The sequence below is a fragment of the Protopterus annectens genome, chromosome 3.part1 (assembly GCF_019279795.1).
Source record: "Protopterus annectens isolate FY-2018-M chromosome 3.part1, PAN1.0, whole genome shotgun sequence".
Taxonomy (NCBI): Eukaryota; Metazoa; Chordata; order Ceratodontiformes; family Protopteridae; genus Protopterus; species Protopterus annectens.
Genome location: NC_056732.1, coordinates 420,994,510 through 421,016,116, shown reverse-complemented (window position 1 = coordinate 421,016,116; position 21,607 = coordinate 420,994,510). Strand labels below are relative to the sequence as shown.

The following is a 21,607-nucleotide window of genomic DNA, read 5'->3' as shown; positions in this document are numbered from 1 at the left end:
CCAAGGTTACAGATTCCACTTCCACACGTTACCAACCCCAAACGGTTGACCAGATCTACCCCCAAATCAGTGGGCAGAGGCTCAAAAGCAAGTACTCTCTCTCTTAAGTATAAGGGCTATTCAAACTGTACCAGAAGAGGAAAGGGGACAAGATTTCTACTCAAGACTTTTCCTGGTACCCAGAAAAGACAACACATGGCAACCTATGCTGGACCTTTCTATCCTAAACACCTTTTTGGTGATCCCAAAATTCAAGATGCTAACTCTTCACTAGTTGCTTTCTATGCTAGGCAAGGATGCCTGGTTGGCATCACTGGATTTAAAGGAAGCCTACCTGCACATCCCAATCAGGGAATCTTGCAAAAGATACTTACGCTTCAAAGCAGGCTACATGCGCTATCAGTTCTCTGCACTGCCCTTTGGCTTATCTACTGCGCCCAGGGTATTCACAAAGTGGCCTAGCTCCAGTCATTGCATTTTGCTGGCAAAGAAATATTCAAATATACCCATACCCAGATGATTGTCTAATTCAGGCAGAATGCCAGGACATACTTTTAAATCATCTGGCGTTTGTACAAAAGGTGATAAGTTATCTGGGGTACACCATAAACGAAAAGAAATCACATCTTGTACCCTGACAACAAATTATATTCCTGGGAGCAAGCTTGAACACGACTTCCCAGATGGCTTTCCTCACGCCAGGGAAACAAATTCATTTGACAGCTTATTTCAAACTAATGGCCACAAAAACCCTGCTATCTGCAAGGCAAATACTACAAGCCTTGGGGTTCATGGCCTCCTGCATTCTCCTAATTCCATATGCAAGACTGCATATGAGGAAACTACAATGGTATCTAAAAAGCCTATGGTGTCAACATTCTCAGGATCTAGAAGCAATGATTCCTATCATACCTTGCCTACAGTTAGAGTTCCTTTGGTGGGCAGAGACCTGCCACCAAAACAAGGGACTACCATTCACTCTACCCCCTGCCGCCCAAACCCTAACAACAGACGCATCAGACTAGCAGGGGCTCACCTGGCAGGGAAGTGCATTCAGGTCAAATGGAACCCAAGTCAAATGCACCTGCATATCAATCAAAAAGAAATGTTAGCTCTACAGAATGCCCTGACAGCCTTCAAGGACCACATTCTTCCAGGACAATTAATGTTAAAGACAGACAACACCACTGTTAATGTGGTACATAAACAAGCAGGGGGGTACCCACTCATACCCCCTCTGCAGACTAGCCATGGCTCTATGGAAGACAGCCTTGGAGCTACCAAGTGCATCTACAGGCTCAGTTCCTGCCAGGAAAGCTAAATACACTGGCAGACAAACTAAGCAGAAATCTGGAAACTGGAACCAAAGAGTTTCAACATGTTGATAAACAAGTGGAGTCCAGATATAGACCTGTTTACCTCCCCCTAGAACTACCAATTGGACAAATTCTGCACAAGGACTCCCCACAAACAAGCTTGGAAAGTGGATGCCTTGTCCTTCACCTGGAAAAATCTATCAGTTTATGCCTTTCCTCCTCTGCCTCTCCTCACCAAAGTACTACGAAAGATCAAACAGGACAAACCAAGGACGATATTGATTGCACCAGACTGGCCACGCCAACACTGGTGTACCCCCTCTTGCGCAGTGTGTCACAGCTGGAACCATGGCACCTGCCTCAGACCCCTACCCTGCTGTCCCAGCAGTTGGGCCAGATTCTGTATCCTCAGCTTCAAACCCTGAACCTGGCAGCCTGGCTAATTTCCTGATCTCTCCATTACCATCCCTCAGTAAACAAGTGTTGGAGGTCATTCTGGAGGCAAGGAGGCCTAGTACTAGAAAATCTTATGCTGAAAAATGGAAAAGATTCTGTTCCTGGAACCGAACTCAAGAGATGGGCACAGCAGCGCCCAATTTACCTCAGATTGTTCAATATTTAACTGAGTTGCCTCACAAGGGCCTTTCCTTTTCCTCCATCAAAATTCATGCCTCAACCATTTCAGCTCATTACAACACAGAACCACTCCTCTTCTCTCATCCACTGCTCAAGCAGTTCCTCAGAAGGGCCAACAACTTAAGACCACCCAGGAGAGCCCCAACTCCAGCCTGGGACCTTAACTTTGTATTGGAAAAACTCACTCTACCTCCTTTTGAGCCAGCTGCAAGTGCCAAGTTGAAATTCCTTTTTTGGAAAACAGCCTTCCTTTTAGCAATCACTTCAGCAAGAAGGGTGTCTGAATTAAAGGCCCTTATGGCAGTGGAGCCTTTCATCATCTTTCATGCGGACAGGGTGTCCCTCAGGACCAATCCCTCCTTCATGCCCAAGGTAGTATCCAGTGTGGCTCTTATCAGTCCATTCATTTGCCAACCTTCTTTTCTAATCCACAGAACAATAGGGAACAGATACTGCACTCTTTAGATGTGCACAGACAACTTAGATTTTACTTGGACAGGACTAAACCTCAGGAAATCTGAACAGCAGCTGGTGGCATTTGCTGCAGGGGCAGAGGGGAAGGCCATTTCAAAGCAAACCATTTCTAAATGGATAGGCCATTGCATTCATGTCTGCTATAAGCACCATGGAAAACCTATCCCACAGGGGATAAGACCACACTCAACCAGGGCTGTGTCTACCTCTACAGCCTTTCTCAGAGGTGTCCCTACCAGGGACATCCTAGAAGCTGCTACCTGGAGTTCTGTACATACTTTCACCAAGCATTACCATTTGCCAATTTTCTCTAAATTCAGAGCTGGTTTTGCCACTGCAGTCTTTCAGGGCCTTATAGCTGTTCCTAATGCTATCTAAATTCCTCCTCCTATCCTTGGCTTTGGGAATCTACCCAAATGTGATGACTGCAACAGTGAAACACGAAGAACATAGTACAGTTATGTACACTTATCATAAATGTAGATGTTCGAGTGTATTCACTGTTGCAGTCCTGGTTACCCTCCCTCCAGCCCCCTGACTTCTTTTGGCTATACTTCTATTCCTCTTTACTATGCTTAAAAGCTTGTTGGTGTATTTGCTTTTTTGTTGGTGGTATAAGCTTCTATACATATATTTAATTGCTTCCCATTAGGGGGGCACCTGACATCTGGGGCAAGAAAAACTGATGTAATGGCGTCGGCTGCATGCTTTATACCCCTGACTACCTGACATCATAGAAGATGAGACAGCAACTGACGCAGGACCCAAGAATTTGATAATCAGGCCGACTGGGGGCTACTGCAAACAGATAATCCAAATGTGATGACTGCAACAGTGAATACACTCGAAGATCTACATTTATGGTAAGTGTACACAACTGTAGTTTTACCACCCTCCATCCCCCTTGTCTCTTTTTCTCTTTCTCTCTTCCTTACAGTACTATTTAGTATTTACTTTCTACTGGTGGTGTTATTCCACCATAACCTAGCTCCCTATTTGGGGGCTCCTGACATTTGGGGCAAGAAAACTGATGTAATGGTGTCAGCTGCCTGTTATATCACTGACGACCTGATGTCAGTCCTGGAGCGACAGCAACCGACACAGAAATGCTAAGCCTGTGGTATTCAGGCTGACTGAGGGCTACACTGGCAGGATAACTCAAGTGTGATGCCTGCAACAGTGAATACACTCTAAAATCTACATTTATGGTAAGTGTACACAACTGTACTTTACTTGTAAGTGGAATAACAGCATGGTGTGTGGCAAGCCAGTTGGGAACAGATAAGTGTGTTTTCAACCCCTGTCCTTGGGAGTCAGTTTCAGTAGGAGCCTATGTTGCAACCCCTCCCCCAGGAACACTATATCATCAACTTGAGACATGACCTCCTGTACTGATTTGGTCAGTTTGGAGGCCTGTTTAAGGTCACCTTTAGTTGATGCTCTTTGTTGCTCAACAAAAGGAAGGGTGATGTTCATTCACTGTTAAAAGGTTGTGAGAGACTGAGTGGAAGTCCTCACCATATGCCGCATACTGAAATCTCCAAGGCAACCTCCCAAGAGAAGTCAGACTGGAGCTTAGCTAGTGTCTGGCTTCTAGATATGCAGTTCTTATCTGCAGGGACTGAGTTGTTGAGTAATGTATGCATGAACCTCACCAGTCTCTCCATCCATCCCAGTGGCATATTTTTATTGCTTAATGAAATAAATGTAGAGCCAGCAGATTGCCCATGGGGTAGTCTGTATAACCAGACCAAGTACTGTGAAAACAAAAATAATTTAGTTGTCTACTGTTAAGATGAGCATTTGTACAGCTATGCTCATTGTTTGGTTCAAAAGGGCAAGGGAGTTTTTTGCAAAATTCAGAGCAAAAAGACTAAAGCTCATCCTCATTTTACAGTAGCTGAAAAGGGTGTTGTTAGGGTGTTGTTTCGTGCTTTCAAGTCACCAGAGCTTAGGAATCCATCCCACTAAGAAACAGAATATGTAAATTGATTCATCATCCAGCTCCATCTCTGAACCTAGCTTTGTCTTTTGAACCCATTTTTCCTACCAGACATTCCAGCAAAGTTTCAGATGTGAATGAAGCTGCCATGCGACCATATGGTTCCCAGATATTTGTTACCAAGTGGAAGAATTTCTGTATTTCAGCAGAGAGATGCATCCCCCCAGCCTCAGTCTGTTGTCTTGGGTGTTCTTGTATATTTTTATCTGTCTGCTCTAGCTTTTTGTTTTCCAAGTTCCAACTCATAAGGTGTGTTCATGAGCTCCATTATTCAGTTCTCTTGCTGTAGGAAGCGATTGGTTATTATTTCATTCTGCCATTGGGATCCTTCTGTTTGACTTCCAAAAATTAAGTATCCAGTTTGTGAACTTTGACTTTTGCATTATCCATTGCTAATTCTTAACTGTTTGTACCCAGTTTGGCTATTTAAAGCTCTTGCTTCTCTTATTGCATTGAACTTTGTAAATTTTCTGAGCTCCATGATGTCCCTGGAAAATGTTTAGCTAGATATAATGTGGAAGGCAGATTCTGCAAATTGACTTTTATCCTTTATGCCTAAAAGGGGAGCAGCCGGTTTGCTACTTTTAGGAAGAAAGTCTTGGCAAATAGGTCCAGATCTGCTTGTAGCTAGAATTGGAGACTTTGCAGAGGAAGATGGAGCGACCAAAGAAGATTATAATTAAAAGATACAGCTGTAATGGAGCGTGTAACTTTATAGACCATGGCAGTCCAACATGCACCTGTAGAAATATATTCTGATGAGGTTTTGTCTTGTCCTCCCTGGTCTCACCTCATTTATCACAAGTCATGATGTAGCATGGTCCAGTTTGCTAATCCTCCCCTCCCGTGATTGTGATTTACATTACATAATGTAGTAACCAGAATCCTGCTTTTCCTAGTGTTGCCCTTAACTTGCCACCCAGATTGCTCTTGTTCTGCTATAATTGTCTCATTTATCTTTTTGCAGTAAAAGCTGGGTTTTTTTTTTGTTTTTTTTTTTTTTTTGTTTTTTAGAAAGTTTAATTGCCCCATTATGATTACCCTTTTCTGCCTTTTGGTCATTCATCCTTGCACCTAATTGCACTTTTGGCTGATCAGTTCAACCCTTTCCTTTTGTCTGATGTTCTTCGTGTTTCACTGTTGCAGTCATTACATTTGGGTAATCTGCTGGCAGGTTGCCCTCAGTTGGCCTGAATTCCAAAGTCTTGGGTCCTGCGTCGGTTGCGGTCTCCTCTTCCATGACGTCAGGAGTATAAAACATGCAGCCGACGCCATTTTCTTTAGTCTTTCTTGCCATGCGGTGCCCAAAGCAGAAGCATTTCGCAAGTGCCGGTCGACCGACTACTGAAATATTCGTGTTTGAGTTTCAGAACCGAAGTCTTCAATAAAGCTAAGTACCCCGTTGGGGAAACTTTTTTCTTGCTTTTTACCAATGTCAGAAAAAGTTAATTGTATTACTTGTGGGAAGCAAATACCTCATAAGGATTTCCATTTATGCTGTATTCCTTGCCTAGTCCCTGATCATAGCATGCCTGGTTGTCGGTTTTGTCATAGATTTAACCAACGCACTATTAAGCGTCGGTATATTTTTGCATCTAAGTTTTTTGGAAATAGATTTAACTACCCAGAGATGTCGGCGGATAGCAGTCCGACTACCGGAGTACATAAAAAATGCAAAGAAAAAAAACGAGAAAGGCAGTCGAGATCCAAAACTGACGACGAAGCTTCTCCTAAGCCAGTCGCCAGTACTCAGTGAGGCGCTTTCACAGCCCCTGATACCCGCTACCTTCAAGTCGCAGGCCTCTACCGACACCCTTGTGGAGTCTGGCATGCTGCAAGATACTCAAGGTGTTGGACCGACAGATGCATCTCCCTTGGATGGGTCCGGAGCCACTGAGCAGGCACCGGCTTCTGAGGGTGCATTCAGACCTCAACATTTTTATATCAAACGAACGAAAGCTGCAAAACCAAAGGCAAAGACACCTTCTAAAACTAAAAAAATTACACCTGAGCCATGTGCACAGGCCTCTATGCCTAAAAAACAGATGATCAAAATGGCTGAAGACTTTATTACCTTGATCAGGGGTACCCATCCCCCTTTAGATAAGAGGCCTAGGCAAGACACTGACTATGAATCTTCAGATCAGGTTTCTATTTCTTCTGATTCCTCTTCTCATCAGGAATTATCTTTACCTCCCTATGAGGATTCTGATGCTGAGGAGTCTATTCCATCTGCATCTCCTCCTGAGGATTATTCATTTAGAGAAACCTTGCATACTTTGAGGGAGCATTTTCACTAGGAGAGTCAAGACTTCTCAGAATCAAAAAAGAGGCTCAGGGATTTCCTCCTTCTCCCTCAGCACAAGCCTTTAGCCATTCCCCCTGTGTTAGACATTGTGGATGATGTCTTTTCGGAGTCAAACCTGACTCCTGACTCTTTACCTCCGGCTCTCAGTAAGCCTGACAAGTATTACAGGTTCCCTGACTCTCATAATTTTTTATTTAGAAACCCTGCTGCTGATCCTGAAACTATTTCACAGGGTCCAAAGGGAGTTAAGGCCTCATCAGCAAAAAACCCTACCCCCTCTGACAGAGATTCAAGGGCGCTGGACAGATGGGGAAAAAAGGTTTATACATTTGCAACCTTGGCAGTCAGGGCCTTAAACTGTCAATTTCATATGCTTAAGTACCAACAACATGTTATGGGATTGCGGAAACAGAAAATTATGTTGATTTCAAAATGTGCAGAAAATAAGGAATTGCAGGAATTATTGCATGCAGCTGAACAAGTTGGAAGGCATACTTTGCAGTGTGGTTTTGATTCTTTAGAGGCCTCCTGCAGGGCCGCAGTTACTGAATCTGTGATTAGGAGGCATGCCTGGTTAAAGGAACAAAATTTGCCTGATCATGTTAAAGCTAAATTGCTAGATGCACCTTTACAGCATGATTCACTGTTTGGTATTAAGGCAGAAGAGGTTTTAAAGAAAATGGAAGACAAAGCTAAATCTATGCAAACTGTTAAAGATTTCTTACAAGTGCAGCCACCTAGATTCAGCAGACACTGGCCTAAAAAAACATTGGTCCTTTCCTGTGTCAGACAGAGCTCAAATGGGCAAATCCAGATGCTCTAAGGGTTCCAGGTACCAGGCTCAAGACTCATACAGGTCAAAGCAATGAGGCGCATCCACCTCCAAATCTGGAGGAGAAAAAGCGCAAACCTACAGAAAGCAATCCCAATGACTTCCCTCTGCCTACATCAAGCACTTCTCTTTTGGCAGCACCCATAGGGGGAAAAATAGCACTTTTTGCTCAGAATTGGCAGTTAATAACCCAGGACAAGTGGGTACTGAACATCGTATCACAGGGATGCAGATTCCATTTTCACACTCTGCCAATGGCAAATGGTTGGCCAGACCTGCCAAAAAAAACAATGGGCAGAGGCACAGAAACAGGTTACATCCCTCATGGATATGGGGGCCATTCAGACAGTACCAGAACAGGAAAAAGGACAAGGTTTTTACTCAACTGTTCTTGGTACCCAGAAAGGACAAGGCCTGGCGGCCAGTACTGGATTTATTGATTTTAAACACATACCTGGACATTCCAAAATTCAAAATGCTCACTTTGCAACAGCTTCTGCCCATGCTAGGCAAGAATTTGTGAGGTTTCAGCCAGTAACTAGTAGTTTATTGGTCGTTTTGGGCCAGTTTCTAGCTTTTTCCAGCCCCCTGGTATAAAACGAGCTAAACGTTAGCCTTGATTTGAGCTGCCACTGTTGCACACTAGGGCAGTGCCGGTTAAGCAGGTTTAAACTATTCGGGCTACCTAAAGTCCACTCTTCAAATTTTCCCTTAAAACTACCTTCCTCGAACTATACTACTAATCAAATCAGCGTATCCTATAACTAAAAAGATCATCTCTACTTGACTCCAAGTAGACTATTCTCTATCTATTAAACCTAGCACTTGCTCCTACAGTACTTATTACCTTGATACGGCACTCTTGTCATAGATAGTACCCCAAAAAGGCAACCCCATTTCTCGGTCACCCACGTCCCCGGAATCTTTTTTTAAAGTTTTTCTTCTACCCTTCTAGCATGTCGAGGGATCAGTTGCTAGTGTCCTCTCCTGCTCAGCTGGTGAACCTGGGAATATTGAGGCAATGTTTCAATTGCCTCATGTACCTGAACAACCCTCTCCTCCTCCCACAAAACACAAATACATGCGAGAGATGCAACTATACGGCCAAACTGGAGGCTGAGCTCTCTCAACATAGGACTGGCAAGACCAGTCAGGAGGAGAAGGTTACCACACACACTATAGACCCAGTCTCACATAGTACCATTACAACCTCAAATCATACACATAAACACACAAAGACATACCGGAGGCTCTGATCAAAAATCTACCAAAACAGCAGAGGCCACCAAAGCAGACACCCAAACAGCCACCACCTCAGAACACAACACCAACACATAGACCTCACAGTCAGAGTGTCAAACAGTCACAGCCCTTAAGGCCAAACACAATGCCAGACACACTAGTCATTGGTGACTCCATAGTCAGACACACTGATGTCCCGCTCACCAGACTGAGTAAGGAGAAGGTCACAGTAAGCTGCCTGTCGGGCTAGAATCCGCCACATAGCATAAGCACTCAGGTCTCTCAACAGCAGGTACAAATATGACTCAGTCATTGTCCACGCTGGTGTAGCGACCTGAGGCGTACCTCCTTGGACTACATGAAAAGAGACATTGAGGAGCTCTCTGATTATGTAGCCCAGGCAGGTATGACCCTGACCTTGAGCAGTATCCTACCTTCACCAAGAATGATGCCACAATACAGAGATAAGATGATCAGCTTTAACAATTGGCTTAAACACTGGTGTCATTCAAAGGGGATCCAGTATCTGTCTGCCTGGGATGACATGCTGGACAAACCACGCTGCTGCAAGGGGCGGCTTGCACCTGTCACCCTGGATTCCGGATATTGGCAAAGGCTCTTGCCACCCCCATAGTGCCTTTTTAGGCAAGGCTCAAATTCTAAACCTACCACCCTAGAACACAAAAAGGAAAAAACTAAGGGTAATGCTGCTCAATGCCAGAAGTCTAAATCTCAAAATGCCGAGGCCCTTCTCAGTATGGAGAACATCGATGTCTGTGCTGTGACAGAAACCTGGTTCAAGGCTCCTGAGAGCACCCCAGCTATCAGGTTTTACCTCATATCATGCGTGCCCCAAAATCCGGACAATACCAAGAAAGGAGGGGTATCCATATTCATCAAGGACACCCACACCTCAAGACTGGTGGCAACGCCGCGATGCATCGGAGACCATCCAGGTGCAATTAACCATAGGCAAGACTGCTCTGCAAATTGTAGCATGTTACAGGCCACCCTCACAAACTCAGGAAACTCACATGGCCTTCCTGAAAACACTAGAGGGATAAATGTATCACCAAACACCATCATACTAGGTGACTTCAATTACCCTAATATAGACTGGGAAAACTACTCAAGCCCAAACACCCTAGCCCAAAAGTTCCTGGAATTCATAAACTCAAATGCCATGGAACAACTAGTCACCATCCCCACAAGAGGAGATAACATACTTGATCTCATCATCACGAACATGGGAGCACAATGTTCAACACGAGTATACCCTCACTGGTGAGATCAGATCACAAACTAATCTCGCTGGAGGTCCTCATCCCACCCCACCTGAAATAAAAGACCACAGTAAAGAACTTCTCAAAAGCCGACTTCACACTTCTAAAGACTAGTGTGGTCTCCTTTCAGGCCCCCGTGAGGAAAACAATACTCAAGCCGCTGAATCACTTACAAACGCCTTCTACCAGCACCTGCAGGACTGCATGGATAAGGCAATCCCAAGCAAAACAAAGACTCTTTGTACCAAAGGCAAGCGTCCAGTCTGGTGGACCCCAGCCATAAACAAACTCTACAACAAAAGGAGGAAGCTACTACAAGATAGAGCAAAATCCTTAAAGGGTAAGACACCCTTGATCACTATAAGTAAAAAACTAAGAGCTCTCATAAAATCATCCAAAGCAAATTTCGAGAAAAATAGCTAAAGACTCAAAAGACAATCATAAGGCCTTCTTTAGCTATGTTAGAAACCTAGGAGGAAACTCCCAGATATGCTCAGAACTAGTTCAAAATGATGTGAAGATTACTGATCCTACAGACATTGCCAACATACTGGCTGACAGGTTCAGTGCAAACTTCTCCATCCCCCCAAAAGGAGAGATATCTATACCAAATGAGTGCAGCCCCCCAAACATCTCCAGCGCCCAAGTGAGAACTGCTCTCTCCAAAGCAAAAAACACAGCATCCATGGGACCCGATGGTGTCCCCGGCTGTGTGCTCCACGAACTCAATGAGGAATTAAACCCACAGTTAGGACAGCTGTTTAATCAAAGTCTTACTTCTGGATACGTACCCAGGGAGTGGCGCACTGCAACTGTGGTCCCACTTCACAAAGGCGGTGCCTCCACAGACCCTGGAAATTACCGGCCCATTAGCTTGACAAGCCTTATCTGCAAAGCCATGGAGAGGATCATAATGGACCTCATAAATAAAGACATAGGGAATTTGCAGACTTTGGATCCAACCCAGTTTGGCTTTGTCAAAGGCAGATCATGCCTTTTAAACTTGGTTGACTTTTTGAAACAGTCACCAAAGCCATTGATGAGGAAAGGCAGTCCATACAGCCTACCTCGATCTGGCTAAGGCCTTCGATACAATACCCCACTCGGGTATCATTGAAAAACTCATCAGCTTAAATGTTAACCCATACATCACAAGATGGGTTGCAAACTGGCTGATTGACAGAACCCACAGGGTCAGAGTTGCTGGCGCCATGTCAGACTCAAAGCCTGTCACAAGTGGTGTCCCACAGGGCTCAGTCCTGGGCCCACTCTTGTTTGGCATCTACTTTTCAGTACAAGCAAACACAGGAGGGTTATGGCTGACAAAGTTTGCAGATGACTGCAAACTGGCCATAGTAGAAAACACATCTGACACAGATATCCTTCAGAAGGGTCTCACAGAAACGGATAACCGGTGCCAGAGCCACGGCCTAAAGTTAAATGCCAAAAATGCATAGTCATACCCTTGGGAAAAACAAGGTTACCCCTAGCTACCAAATAGGTGGCAATCCACTGAGCACAGAAGAAGTTATCAGGGACCTGGGGACCCACGTTGATAGTAGTCTGTCATTCGACACCCATGTAGCTAAAGTAGTTAGGAAGTCCTTCTACATTGCCCACCTTATCATGAAGGATTCTCATCTAGATCAAGGGAGGTCATAGTCTCCCTTTACTCATCACTCATCAGACCAATGATTGAGTACAATGCCCCATTCGAATGTATCTGACCCGACACTTGCAGCAGCTGGAGAGGCCACAAAAGTTCCTCACCAAAAGGATAAAGGGTCTCAAAAATCTGTCCTATGCTGCCCGACTGAAAGAACTCCAGCTCTATTCAGTACGCTGCGCACCGCTTGCTCAGAGGTGACCTTTGCCTAACATACAAGGCCATGTCAAACCCAGATTTGATGAATATGCTTCACCTCAAAAATCTAGATCCATCAGAGCCACAAGGCGGAGACTTAAACCTCGACACGGCTATTAATAGGGCGTGCTGGAGGGATAGATTCATCACCCAAAGACTCCCAATGCTGTGGAACAAAATCGGTACATGTGAGGCAGAGCACCTCGCTGGCCTTGTTCAAGAGAAATCTTGACCAATGGATGGGAGATCGCAGATATACCCCAGGAATTACCTCAGTGTCACTGCTCGACAGAGGCACAGCAAAATAATGGGTATAGTTCCCCATACTAAAGGGGTGGCGTAAGCCACAAAACGATGGGCTAGGCTTATAAATGCCCTCGGGCAGATAGCCTAGTATGAACCTATGAACCTAAGAATGCTTGGCTGGTGACTTTAGACTTAAAAGAGGCATATCTGCATGTCCCAATAAGACAGTCTTGCAGAAGATACCTCAGATTCAAGGCTGGCTTAATGCATTATCAATTCTCTGCACTGCCCTTTGGCTTATCTACTGCGCCCAGGGTCTTTACAAAGTGCCTGGCACCAGTAATTGCATTTTGCAGACAAAGAAGTATTCAAATATATCCTTACTTGGATGACTGTCTCATTCAAGCAGAGAACAAGGACACTCTTCTACGACACCTGGCATTTGTGAAAAGGCTTCTAGCTTGCCCTAGGGTACACAATAAACGAAAAGAAATCACAACTGGTACCCTCTCAAAAGATAACATTCATGAGTGCAAGCTTACATACAACTGCCCAGATGGCTTACCTTACGCCAGACAAACAATGGCAACTGACTGCTTACTTCAAGCTGATGGCAACAAAAGCCCAGTCTTCTGCAAGACAAATTCTGCAGGCTCTGGGCTTCATGGCATCCTGTATCCTACTAATTCCATATGCAAGACTGCATATGAGGAAACTTCAATGGTACCTAAAAAGTTTATGGAGTCAACATTCACACAGTCTGGAAACAATGATTCCTCTCATCCCCTGCCTGCAACAGGAGTTTCTATGGTGGGCAAAGACCTGTCACCAAAACATGGGATGGTCCTTCACTCTACCCCCTGCAAGCCAAACCTCAACAACAGACGCATCAGATTATGCCTGGGGGGCCCACATGGCAGGAAGATGCATTCAGGACATATGGGCACCAAATCTAATGCATCTACATATCAACCAGAAAGAGATGCTAGCTGTTCAAAATGCCCTAACAGCCTTCAAGGACTTGCTTCATCCAGGACAACTACTGATAAAGACGGACAACATCACAGTCATGTGGTATATAAACAAGCAAGGGGGCACACACTCATACCCCCTTTGCAGATTAGTCATGGCACTGTGGGACACAGCTTTGACCTACCAAATAAATCTTCAAGCTCAATTCCTGCCTGGAAAACAAAACACTCTGGCAGACGATGTAAGCAGAAACCTTATGGGTCCTCACGAGTGGAAACTAAATCCACAAGTATTCAGCATGATAACAGAGAACTGGGGGAGCCCAGACATAGATCTATTTGCCTCTCCTCAAAATTATCAACTGAAAAGATTCTGCACAAGGATTTATTACAGACAAGCATGGAAAGTGGAAGCCCTATCCTTCATTTGGGAAAACCTGTCAGTTTATGCCTTTCCTCCTCTGCCTCTTTTACCCAAGGTCCTCCTAAAAGTCAGACGAGAAGCCAAAGATGATATTAATTGCCCCAGACTGGCCCCGCCAATACTGGTACCCAATCCTAAGGAACTTGTCTCAATACCCAGCTTGGACCTTGCCTCAAAGACCACAGTTACTGTCCCAGCAAGACAATCAGATCCTGCACAATCAACTATAGACTCTGAACCTGGCAGCAGGGCTAATCATGTAATCATGCGAACGACACCTCTCAGTAAAGCTGTGATAGATGTAATTTTGGAAGCCAGAAGGCCTGGTACTAGAAAATTTTATGCTGACAAATGGAAGAGATTCTGTGCTTGGAATCAAGCACAAGGAACTGATACAGCAGAACCACATATTCCTCAGATATTACAATACTTAACTGAGATGCATGACAAAGGACTATCTTTCTCATCAATCAAAATCCATGCCTCTGCCATTTTGGCTCATTACAATACAGAGCCTCCAATCTTTTCTCATCCTTTACTAAAGCACTATCTTAGAGGAGCCAAAAACCTAAGGCCTCCTAGAAGATCACCATTACCTGCATGGGACCTCAATTATGTGTTGGAAAAGCTCACCCTGCCTCCATTTGAACCAGCCGCTACCGCTGATATAAAGTTCTTTTCATGGAAGACGGCTCTGCTACTAGCAATTACTTCAGCAAGAAGGTTTTCAGTGCTACAGGCCCTCATGGTTGTAGAGCCTTTTATCATATTTTACCCAGACAGGGTGTCTCTCTGAGGACAAATCCTACTTTTATGCCTAAGGTGGTTTCCAGTGTGGCTCTTAACCAAACATTTCATCTGCCAACTTTTTATCCAAATCCGCATAACAAAGGGGAGAGAATTCTGCATTCCTTGGACGTACACAGACAGCTAAGATTCTGCTTGAACAGGACAAAAGCTCTAAGAAAAACTGAGCAATTACTAGTGTCATATGCTGCAAGATCAGAAGGAAAGACTATGTCAAAGCAGACAATTTCAAGGTGGATAAGCCACTGCATCCGTTTCTGCTGCTTACACCGTGGTAAACCTGTGCGCAAGGGCATTAGGTCTCATTCCACCAGAGCTGCAGCTACTTCGGCAGCCTTTCTCAGAGGAGTACCAACCAAAGACATTCTAGAGGCTGGGCTGCTACTTGGAGTTCTGTTCACACCTTTACAAAGCATTACCATTTGCCTCTCTACTCCAAGTCCAGGGCTGGCTTTGCCACTGAAGTGCTGCAGGGCCTTATAGACGCACCTAATGCTGTTTAGCTCCAGCCTCCCTACCATAGCTTTGGGATTCTACCCAAATGTAATGACTGCAACAGTGAAACACGAAGAACATAGTGCAGTTGTGTACACTTACCATAAATGTAGATGTTCGAGTGTGTTCACTGTTGCAGTCCAGGTTACCCCCTGTCATTCTGGAGTTTATCTTTCCTTCTCTATTTTCTACAACCTATGTGGTGTATTTGCTTGTAGATGAGGGTAAAGTTTATATTGGTGCATATATATATATATATATATATATATATATATATATATATATATATATATATATATATATATAATTGCTACCTTTTCGGGGGCACCTGACATCAGGGGCAAGAAAAACTAAAGAAAATGGCGTCGGTTGCATGTTTTATACCCCTGACGACCTGACGGAAGAGGAGACAGCAACCGACGCAGGACCCAAGACTTTGGAATTCATGCCGATTGAGGGCAACCTGCCAGCAGATTACCCAAATGTAATGACTGCAACAGTGAATACACTTGAACATCTACATTTATGGTAAGTGTACACAACTGTACTTTGTTAGCCCAGCGATATTGCTGGCCCCCCTCATCCATCCATCCCTCTCCATTGCCTGCACCTTTTCTACTTTTAGCTTCTAATTTTTTTCTTTATTCTATGCTGACATCCCCTTGCCATTCTGATTTCTATTTAAAAAAAAACTAAAGCACAGAGACACTACCATGGTGCCATTCTTTATTAGTTGTCTTGTTGGTGCAGGTTTTATTTTACACTACACTTAGGTATCCAGCTACAGCCAGAAAAGTAACTAAAATGCAGGCCTTTAAGTTTTTTTTTTGTAGTCTGAGGAATTGATTCTGCAAGGGTCTCTCAGTGCAGTGATGGTTTTAACACCTCTGCAGTAGTGTGAGGGGTGGGGGGGCTCAGTTCCTCTTGAACTACAAAAGAAAACACTGAACAAAAACTTGCAGTTTAGTTACTTTTTTGGCTGTAGCTGGGTAACTTCTAAGTATAGTGTAAAACGAGGTCTGTCCCAAACACAATTGAGGGTAATTAGAGACAGAAAAGAAGCAGTCCTTTTATAAAAGGTAAAGAAAATAACAGTGACCCTCCCAAATTCCATTATATGTCAGTGACATGGGAATTCAAAGTTACTTCCTTATGTCTGGCATGAGGCATACAAAGTATTATGGGAAAGAGAGAGGGTTGAAGGTGTGCAAGATGACGTTGATACATCAAGCCCCATTGGTAGCCATGTTGTGGAAAACAAGCTAAAAATACAAATAAAGCACTTAGAGCTATTTTGAGGCATTAAAATAGGTCAGGAAACATAGTGAAAAAAGTTTGTTTGTTTTTTAGTCTAAGGTGGAGTTTTTCTTTAATAAATACAGTCCTGGGTATTGACTAGAGTATCTATGGTATTACATTGGGATAAAACAGCAAGGCTTGAAATGAACTCTGGGTTGATAGCCTAGTAACCTCCTATGATCCTATGCGATTTGTTATTTGTTTTATGTTCATATTGAAGATGAGCTGTTTAACTGTTTTTCTCTTTTGGGGCACGGAAAGCTTATGGAATGTAGAAGACGCACAAATGGAAGTATTCATGTTTTTTTTAAACTGAGTAACAACAAAGAACTTTCTGTGGAAAAATAAAATGCATTTTAAATAGATTGATGCAGTGCATCTGCATTATAACGCTTTGTCTTTTGTGCTTTTATCCAGACCCAGTGGGCTTAAGTATGAAAAAGCTAAAGAGTGGAGGATACCTTGTGTGAATGCACAGTGGCTGTGTGATATCCTTCTTGGAAATTTTGAAGCACTACGACAAATTCAGCACAGTCGCTATACAGTGTCAAGCTTTCAAGATCCCCTTACTCCCAATCAGCAGCTTGTCTCAAACCTTTTGGGTAAATATTCAATTTCATCCCACTGTTCCTGTGTTAAAATGTAAAGTAGTGGTAATAGCTGAGGTTGGCATAATTGTTAAGGTTTTTCCTTCCAGACACAAAGTAAAGGCCTTAATTCTCACCTTTTCACGGAAGTGATCTAAGCTTAAAAAGGCCTGCAAAGGCAGCTAGCCTAGGACTTTCCAGTGAATTTGAGTGTACTCAGCTCACCGATGACTAAGCTTTACCTTATGACAACTGTCTACAGATCTCTTGACTCATCATATGGTTTGTAGTTTGACAGATGTGGCAAGAAAAATGAATTGCCAAGGACCACTTCCTTCCTTGTGAAGAGAGATCTTGAACCTTCACTTCAAAAGCATGCTGTCATTAGTCTGGTCATAGACAAAGCTCACAGATATTGTATTCTTGCAGCTCACCGTTAGCAGGTACATTCATCTTTATATTTTTCTAGGGGACATTAAGATGGCAACAGGAAAAAACCTGTCCCCTGTAGTTTGATAGTATTCTTGCCATGTCTCCCAATGCTTGCTATCTCTTCCTTTCCTCAAAGGTGCAGGGGAAGAAAGTTATGAGCAAAAAAAAAAAAAAATATGGAAAGGTAAGAGGAATGGAGAGCTGCAATCAACCATGCAGCCAAACTATATGAGCACATGCAGAACACAGCATACCTAACCCCTGCTTCAAATTGTCACACTAACGTTCAACACACAAATGCACATACTTACAAAGATGCAACTAAATCTACCTTGTACATAGAAACAGTTAATGTTCAGAAGCACCAAAATGTTATCAGCTTTCCAACATTTATTGCTAAAAACAAAAAACACACACCACTCATTTGGGAAATAAACAGAAACATGATTTTATGGGCACACGTGCTTCACTAAACCCTCACACACGCACAGTCAGCACATGCTGATTTATCACCTATTTCAGTGCTTTTATCATATCCCCATTCGACAACTAATACACTTCATCAGATTTCGTTGCAGAGTATACACTTGATAAAACAGCAGTTTGATCTCAGACAATACTTAAACGCATACATATTGGATGCAGATATTGTGTGTGGATAGTTGGCCCTTGTATCATTTATAGAGTTTTTGTTAAATGTTTGCTGCTGCCAAGGCATGAGTGTCTGTTTTGGTGAATAATATGGATGTCCTTGGTATAGATGTACACTATACATGTGCTTCATATCAATGGATGTTTCTGTAGTATGGAGCAGGAAGGTGGTGGAGAGCAATATTGCTGTACTTGTTTGAAAATAAATGGAAAATGTAAGGAAAGAGAACACTAATGTTCTATTAGTAGTGAACAGGAGATCTGAAGTAGTTAACTTAATTTGATCAGCAACCTGTGGGTTACGGATCCGATACAGATCCGAGCCGGCAGCATACCAAGCTAAAGATCTGAGCTCCAAGCTCCACCCCCTTACCCATACTACCCTGCGACCCCCTTCCAATCCCGATCTCGTTTGCCGCAGCTTTGCCAAGCACGGGATTTTTTGAGCTCCAGGCGAGTGTAACTAATTCTTGTATTTTTCTTGAAATATTTGGGTAGTATAGTGGTTAGCTGTGTGTGTTTGTTTAGTATTTTCCTATATTTTTTACATATTAGTTCTATTTGTAACTAATCTCTACCCCCTCTTATCCTTGGTAATCTCTATCCCCTAGTAGGCCCTTTCTTTCCCTTTAGGGGTGTGTGTGTGTGTGTGTGTGTGTGTGTGTGTGTGTGTGTGTGTGAAGGGTATGGCTGAAAGCCAGAAAACGACTTTTTCTAAGTGTACTGAGTGTGGCCATAAGCTGTCGCCAGTGGATGGTCACACTTGGTGCATTTTTACTTGGGGGTTTCTCACCTTTCCTCAGGCTGCCAGATCTGTGCAGCATTTAACCCCCGGGCCTTACGAGATAGGAAGAACAAGCTGATTTTGGCGGGTCTTTTACCCGCGGAATCAACGTCTTCTTCCTCTTCTCCCTGTGTAGCGACAACTACGGCTGCGGTTGCCCAACCATCCGGCCCTCCTCCCCTGTCTGGGACTCACCCTCCCACCTCATCTCAGGGAGAGCGAGAGGCAAAAAAGGACAGAAAAGAGAGAAGGGAGAGAGAGAGAAGCCAAAAACGGTGGGCCAAAGTGGACTCCTCGGCCCCTCCAGCTAAGGTTCTTTCCTCTCCATTAAAGATTACCAAGCCTCCTTCCTCACTGCTCCGTTCCCCACGCTTATCTCAGGAGCCGGAGGAGGAGGCCCGACCATCTTTGAGGTCGTCGTGTCAGCCCTCCCGGCCGGCTTCGGCGGCCTCTTCCAGATCTACTCGTCTCCTCTCGGTGGCAGATATGGACTGGATGATGCGTCGCTTCCTGCAAATTCAGCTGCAGATGGGAGTGTTGCTGGGGGGGGTTCAGCTCCACTGTTTGCCCTGATAGCTCCTTCTCCGATCCACTACCGGGTTTTGGAGTCTTCGGATCTGAGGAGCCTCGGAGTCTGAGTCGGCGCCGATGGTTATTGCTACCTCGACCACGGCCATGCCCTCGAGCTTATCTGATCCCTTTTTGGATCCAAGCTGTCGGAGCCGAGAGCCGGGCATCAGATCCGAGTTTGTCTTCGACTCCTTTGCAGTCGGAGCACACTGTCCACTCTGATCCAAGCTCTTCTGCTCATTGGCCGATCCCGTCGTCTGATCTGAGGGTGCCAGCCACCTGTCTTAGAGAGCCCGGTTCCCCATCGGCATTCCATGTTGTGAAGAGGGTTCTCTCTAGAGGATCAAGACCCCTTGCTCTTTTCTCGGGATCCGCCCCCGCTCCCACGCAGCTCGGTTTGTCCTCCATCATTCAGTCCCAGGCACAACCTGTGTCATTGACGCCCCGGCCAGTTCCCCAGGAGGAACATGAATTCTTTGGTGAGCCTCCCCCTCGGACCGTCCCCCCTGAGGAGATTCCTCACAAACACCTGTGCAAAAGGAGGCACTTGGATTCCCCCAAGTCCCTCACCGAGGATACCAATTTGGAGGAAGGTTCTCCCAAGTCACCCCCCGACGACGTCTCCTTCGGAGACATTATGGAAATGCTCCACCAAAGGAGGGGGGGGGGGTCCGCCAAAAATACTTCCTCGGAAGAGTCTGTATTCCTGGAGGCGTTCGACACAGGCCCATCTACCTCTTGGGTGCCCCCCCCGGCCGACCCCCTGGTCGACTTGATTACCACCAGGGCGTGGAAGGAACCGGACACTGTAGAGCCGATCCCCAGGAGGCCCGACAAGATTTTATGCCCCCTGCAGACAAAGCTTCATGGAGCAAGGGTTCTCCTGTATTGAGAAAGGATTGTATCCGAAAGCTTTACTTATATAAAGTGTTTATCCAGTGGTTTCCTGCCTTGTTCTTTGCATTTTGGTTCCTGGCGTTTATTTTCTTCTCTTGTAGATGCCATGGTGGTGGCGGCGGCCACCAAAAAGGAACTAGCTCAGGACAGTTTTTTAGTCCATCCCCCTGACAGAGTCTGGGGCAATGGACCATATTGGAAAGCGGATGTTTGCTTCAGCTACCTTCTCTATTAGGGTGCTGAATTACTTAGCCCATGTAATCAGACTGCAGCGGGACCTGGTTAAAGAGTACGCTGAGTCTCCCCCAGAATCCATGTCGGCCGAGAATAAACGGCTTTCTCGGCTCATATGGTCACTCTCAAATACGTCTATGCGGCTACTCTCCCACTTCATGGAAGGAGCCGCTAGAGCTAGCGGCGTCATGCCTGGCTTCGGCTTTGCGATTTTTCAGAACCTTTCAAGGCGTCCTTTGCGAATGCACCCTTTGACGGGTCTACCCTGTTCGGGAAGACCGTCCGCAAGATGCTGGTCCATAGCGAGAAAGACGGAAAATGCTGTCAGCCGTCGGAATCCGCTTCTCTACCCCTCAAAGGTCCTTCTCCAGGAACCAGCGAGGGCAGAAGAAGATGTGGTTCCGGAAATCTCTGCAGGCCCAGAACGCTTCGGACTCTTTCTCCCCCAGAGGCAGAGGGGGACAAGGTGGATGCCGGCCCAGAGGCAGAGGGGGTCCAAAGAACTTTGGGTCACGGGAACCTTTTACTGACCGACCCATGCAGCAGCCCTGAGGGGTTGCCCGACTGCTCCTCTCTGGAGGCAGTCGAGGGGGGGTGTTTTTTGAGGCACCTGGCTCAATGGGAGTCCATCACGACAGATCGCTGGGTGCTTCAGATAATATCCAGAGGCTGTTCATTCCCCTTCATAAACAAGCCCCCTTACTCAAGACGGCTTCCAGGTGGTTACACCCACTCAAAGGGAAGCCGCGGCTTTGGAAATAGAAAAGCTGTTAGAAAAAAAGAGCCGTCCAGCATGTGTCCCCAGACCAGTCCGGATCAGGTATCTACTCCAGGTTCTTTCTGATACCAAAAATTATGGGGGACTTGAGGCCGATTCACTTGCAGGAGGAGGACTGGATGTGCTCCATAGACCTCAAGGATGCGTACTACCATATTCTCATGAACATACGGTCCAGGAGGTTTCTCCATTTTCAGCTAGGGGCCAGTCATTACCAGTTCAGGATCCCACCCTTCGGTCTCACCACAGCCCCCAGGGTGTTCACCAAGGTCATGGCAGTTGTAGCAGCCCACCTGAGGCTCCAGGGCATACAGGTCTTCCCATACCTAGATGACTGGCTCCTCACCACCCCCACCAGGCATCTACTCTCTCTAGCCAGGGACTTCTTCCTCCATTTATCATCCCAGTTGGGGATCACTATAAATGTCAAGAAGTCGTTCCTCCAACCTGTTCAGGTTATAGACTGTATAGGGGC

The 21,607-nt window shown here is 45.1% G+C and overlaps 1 protein-coding gene across 1 annotated transcript in view; it reads left to right on the top strand.

The window, feature by feature from the left end:
• PAXIP1 (PAX interacting protein 1) overlaps positions 1 to 21,607 on the top strand; it is a gene marked incomplete in the record, with an annotated part of 1,449,657 nt that overhangs the window by 759,460 nt on the left and 668,590 nt on the right. Inside the window, 1 exon segment of the mRNA XM_044066884.1 lies at positions 16,617 to 16,801. Coding sequence (XP_043922819.1) covers positions 16,617 to 16,801 — 185 coding nt within the window.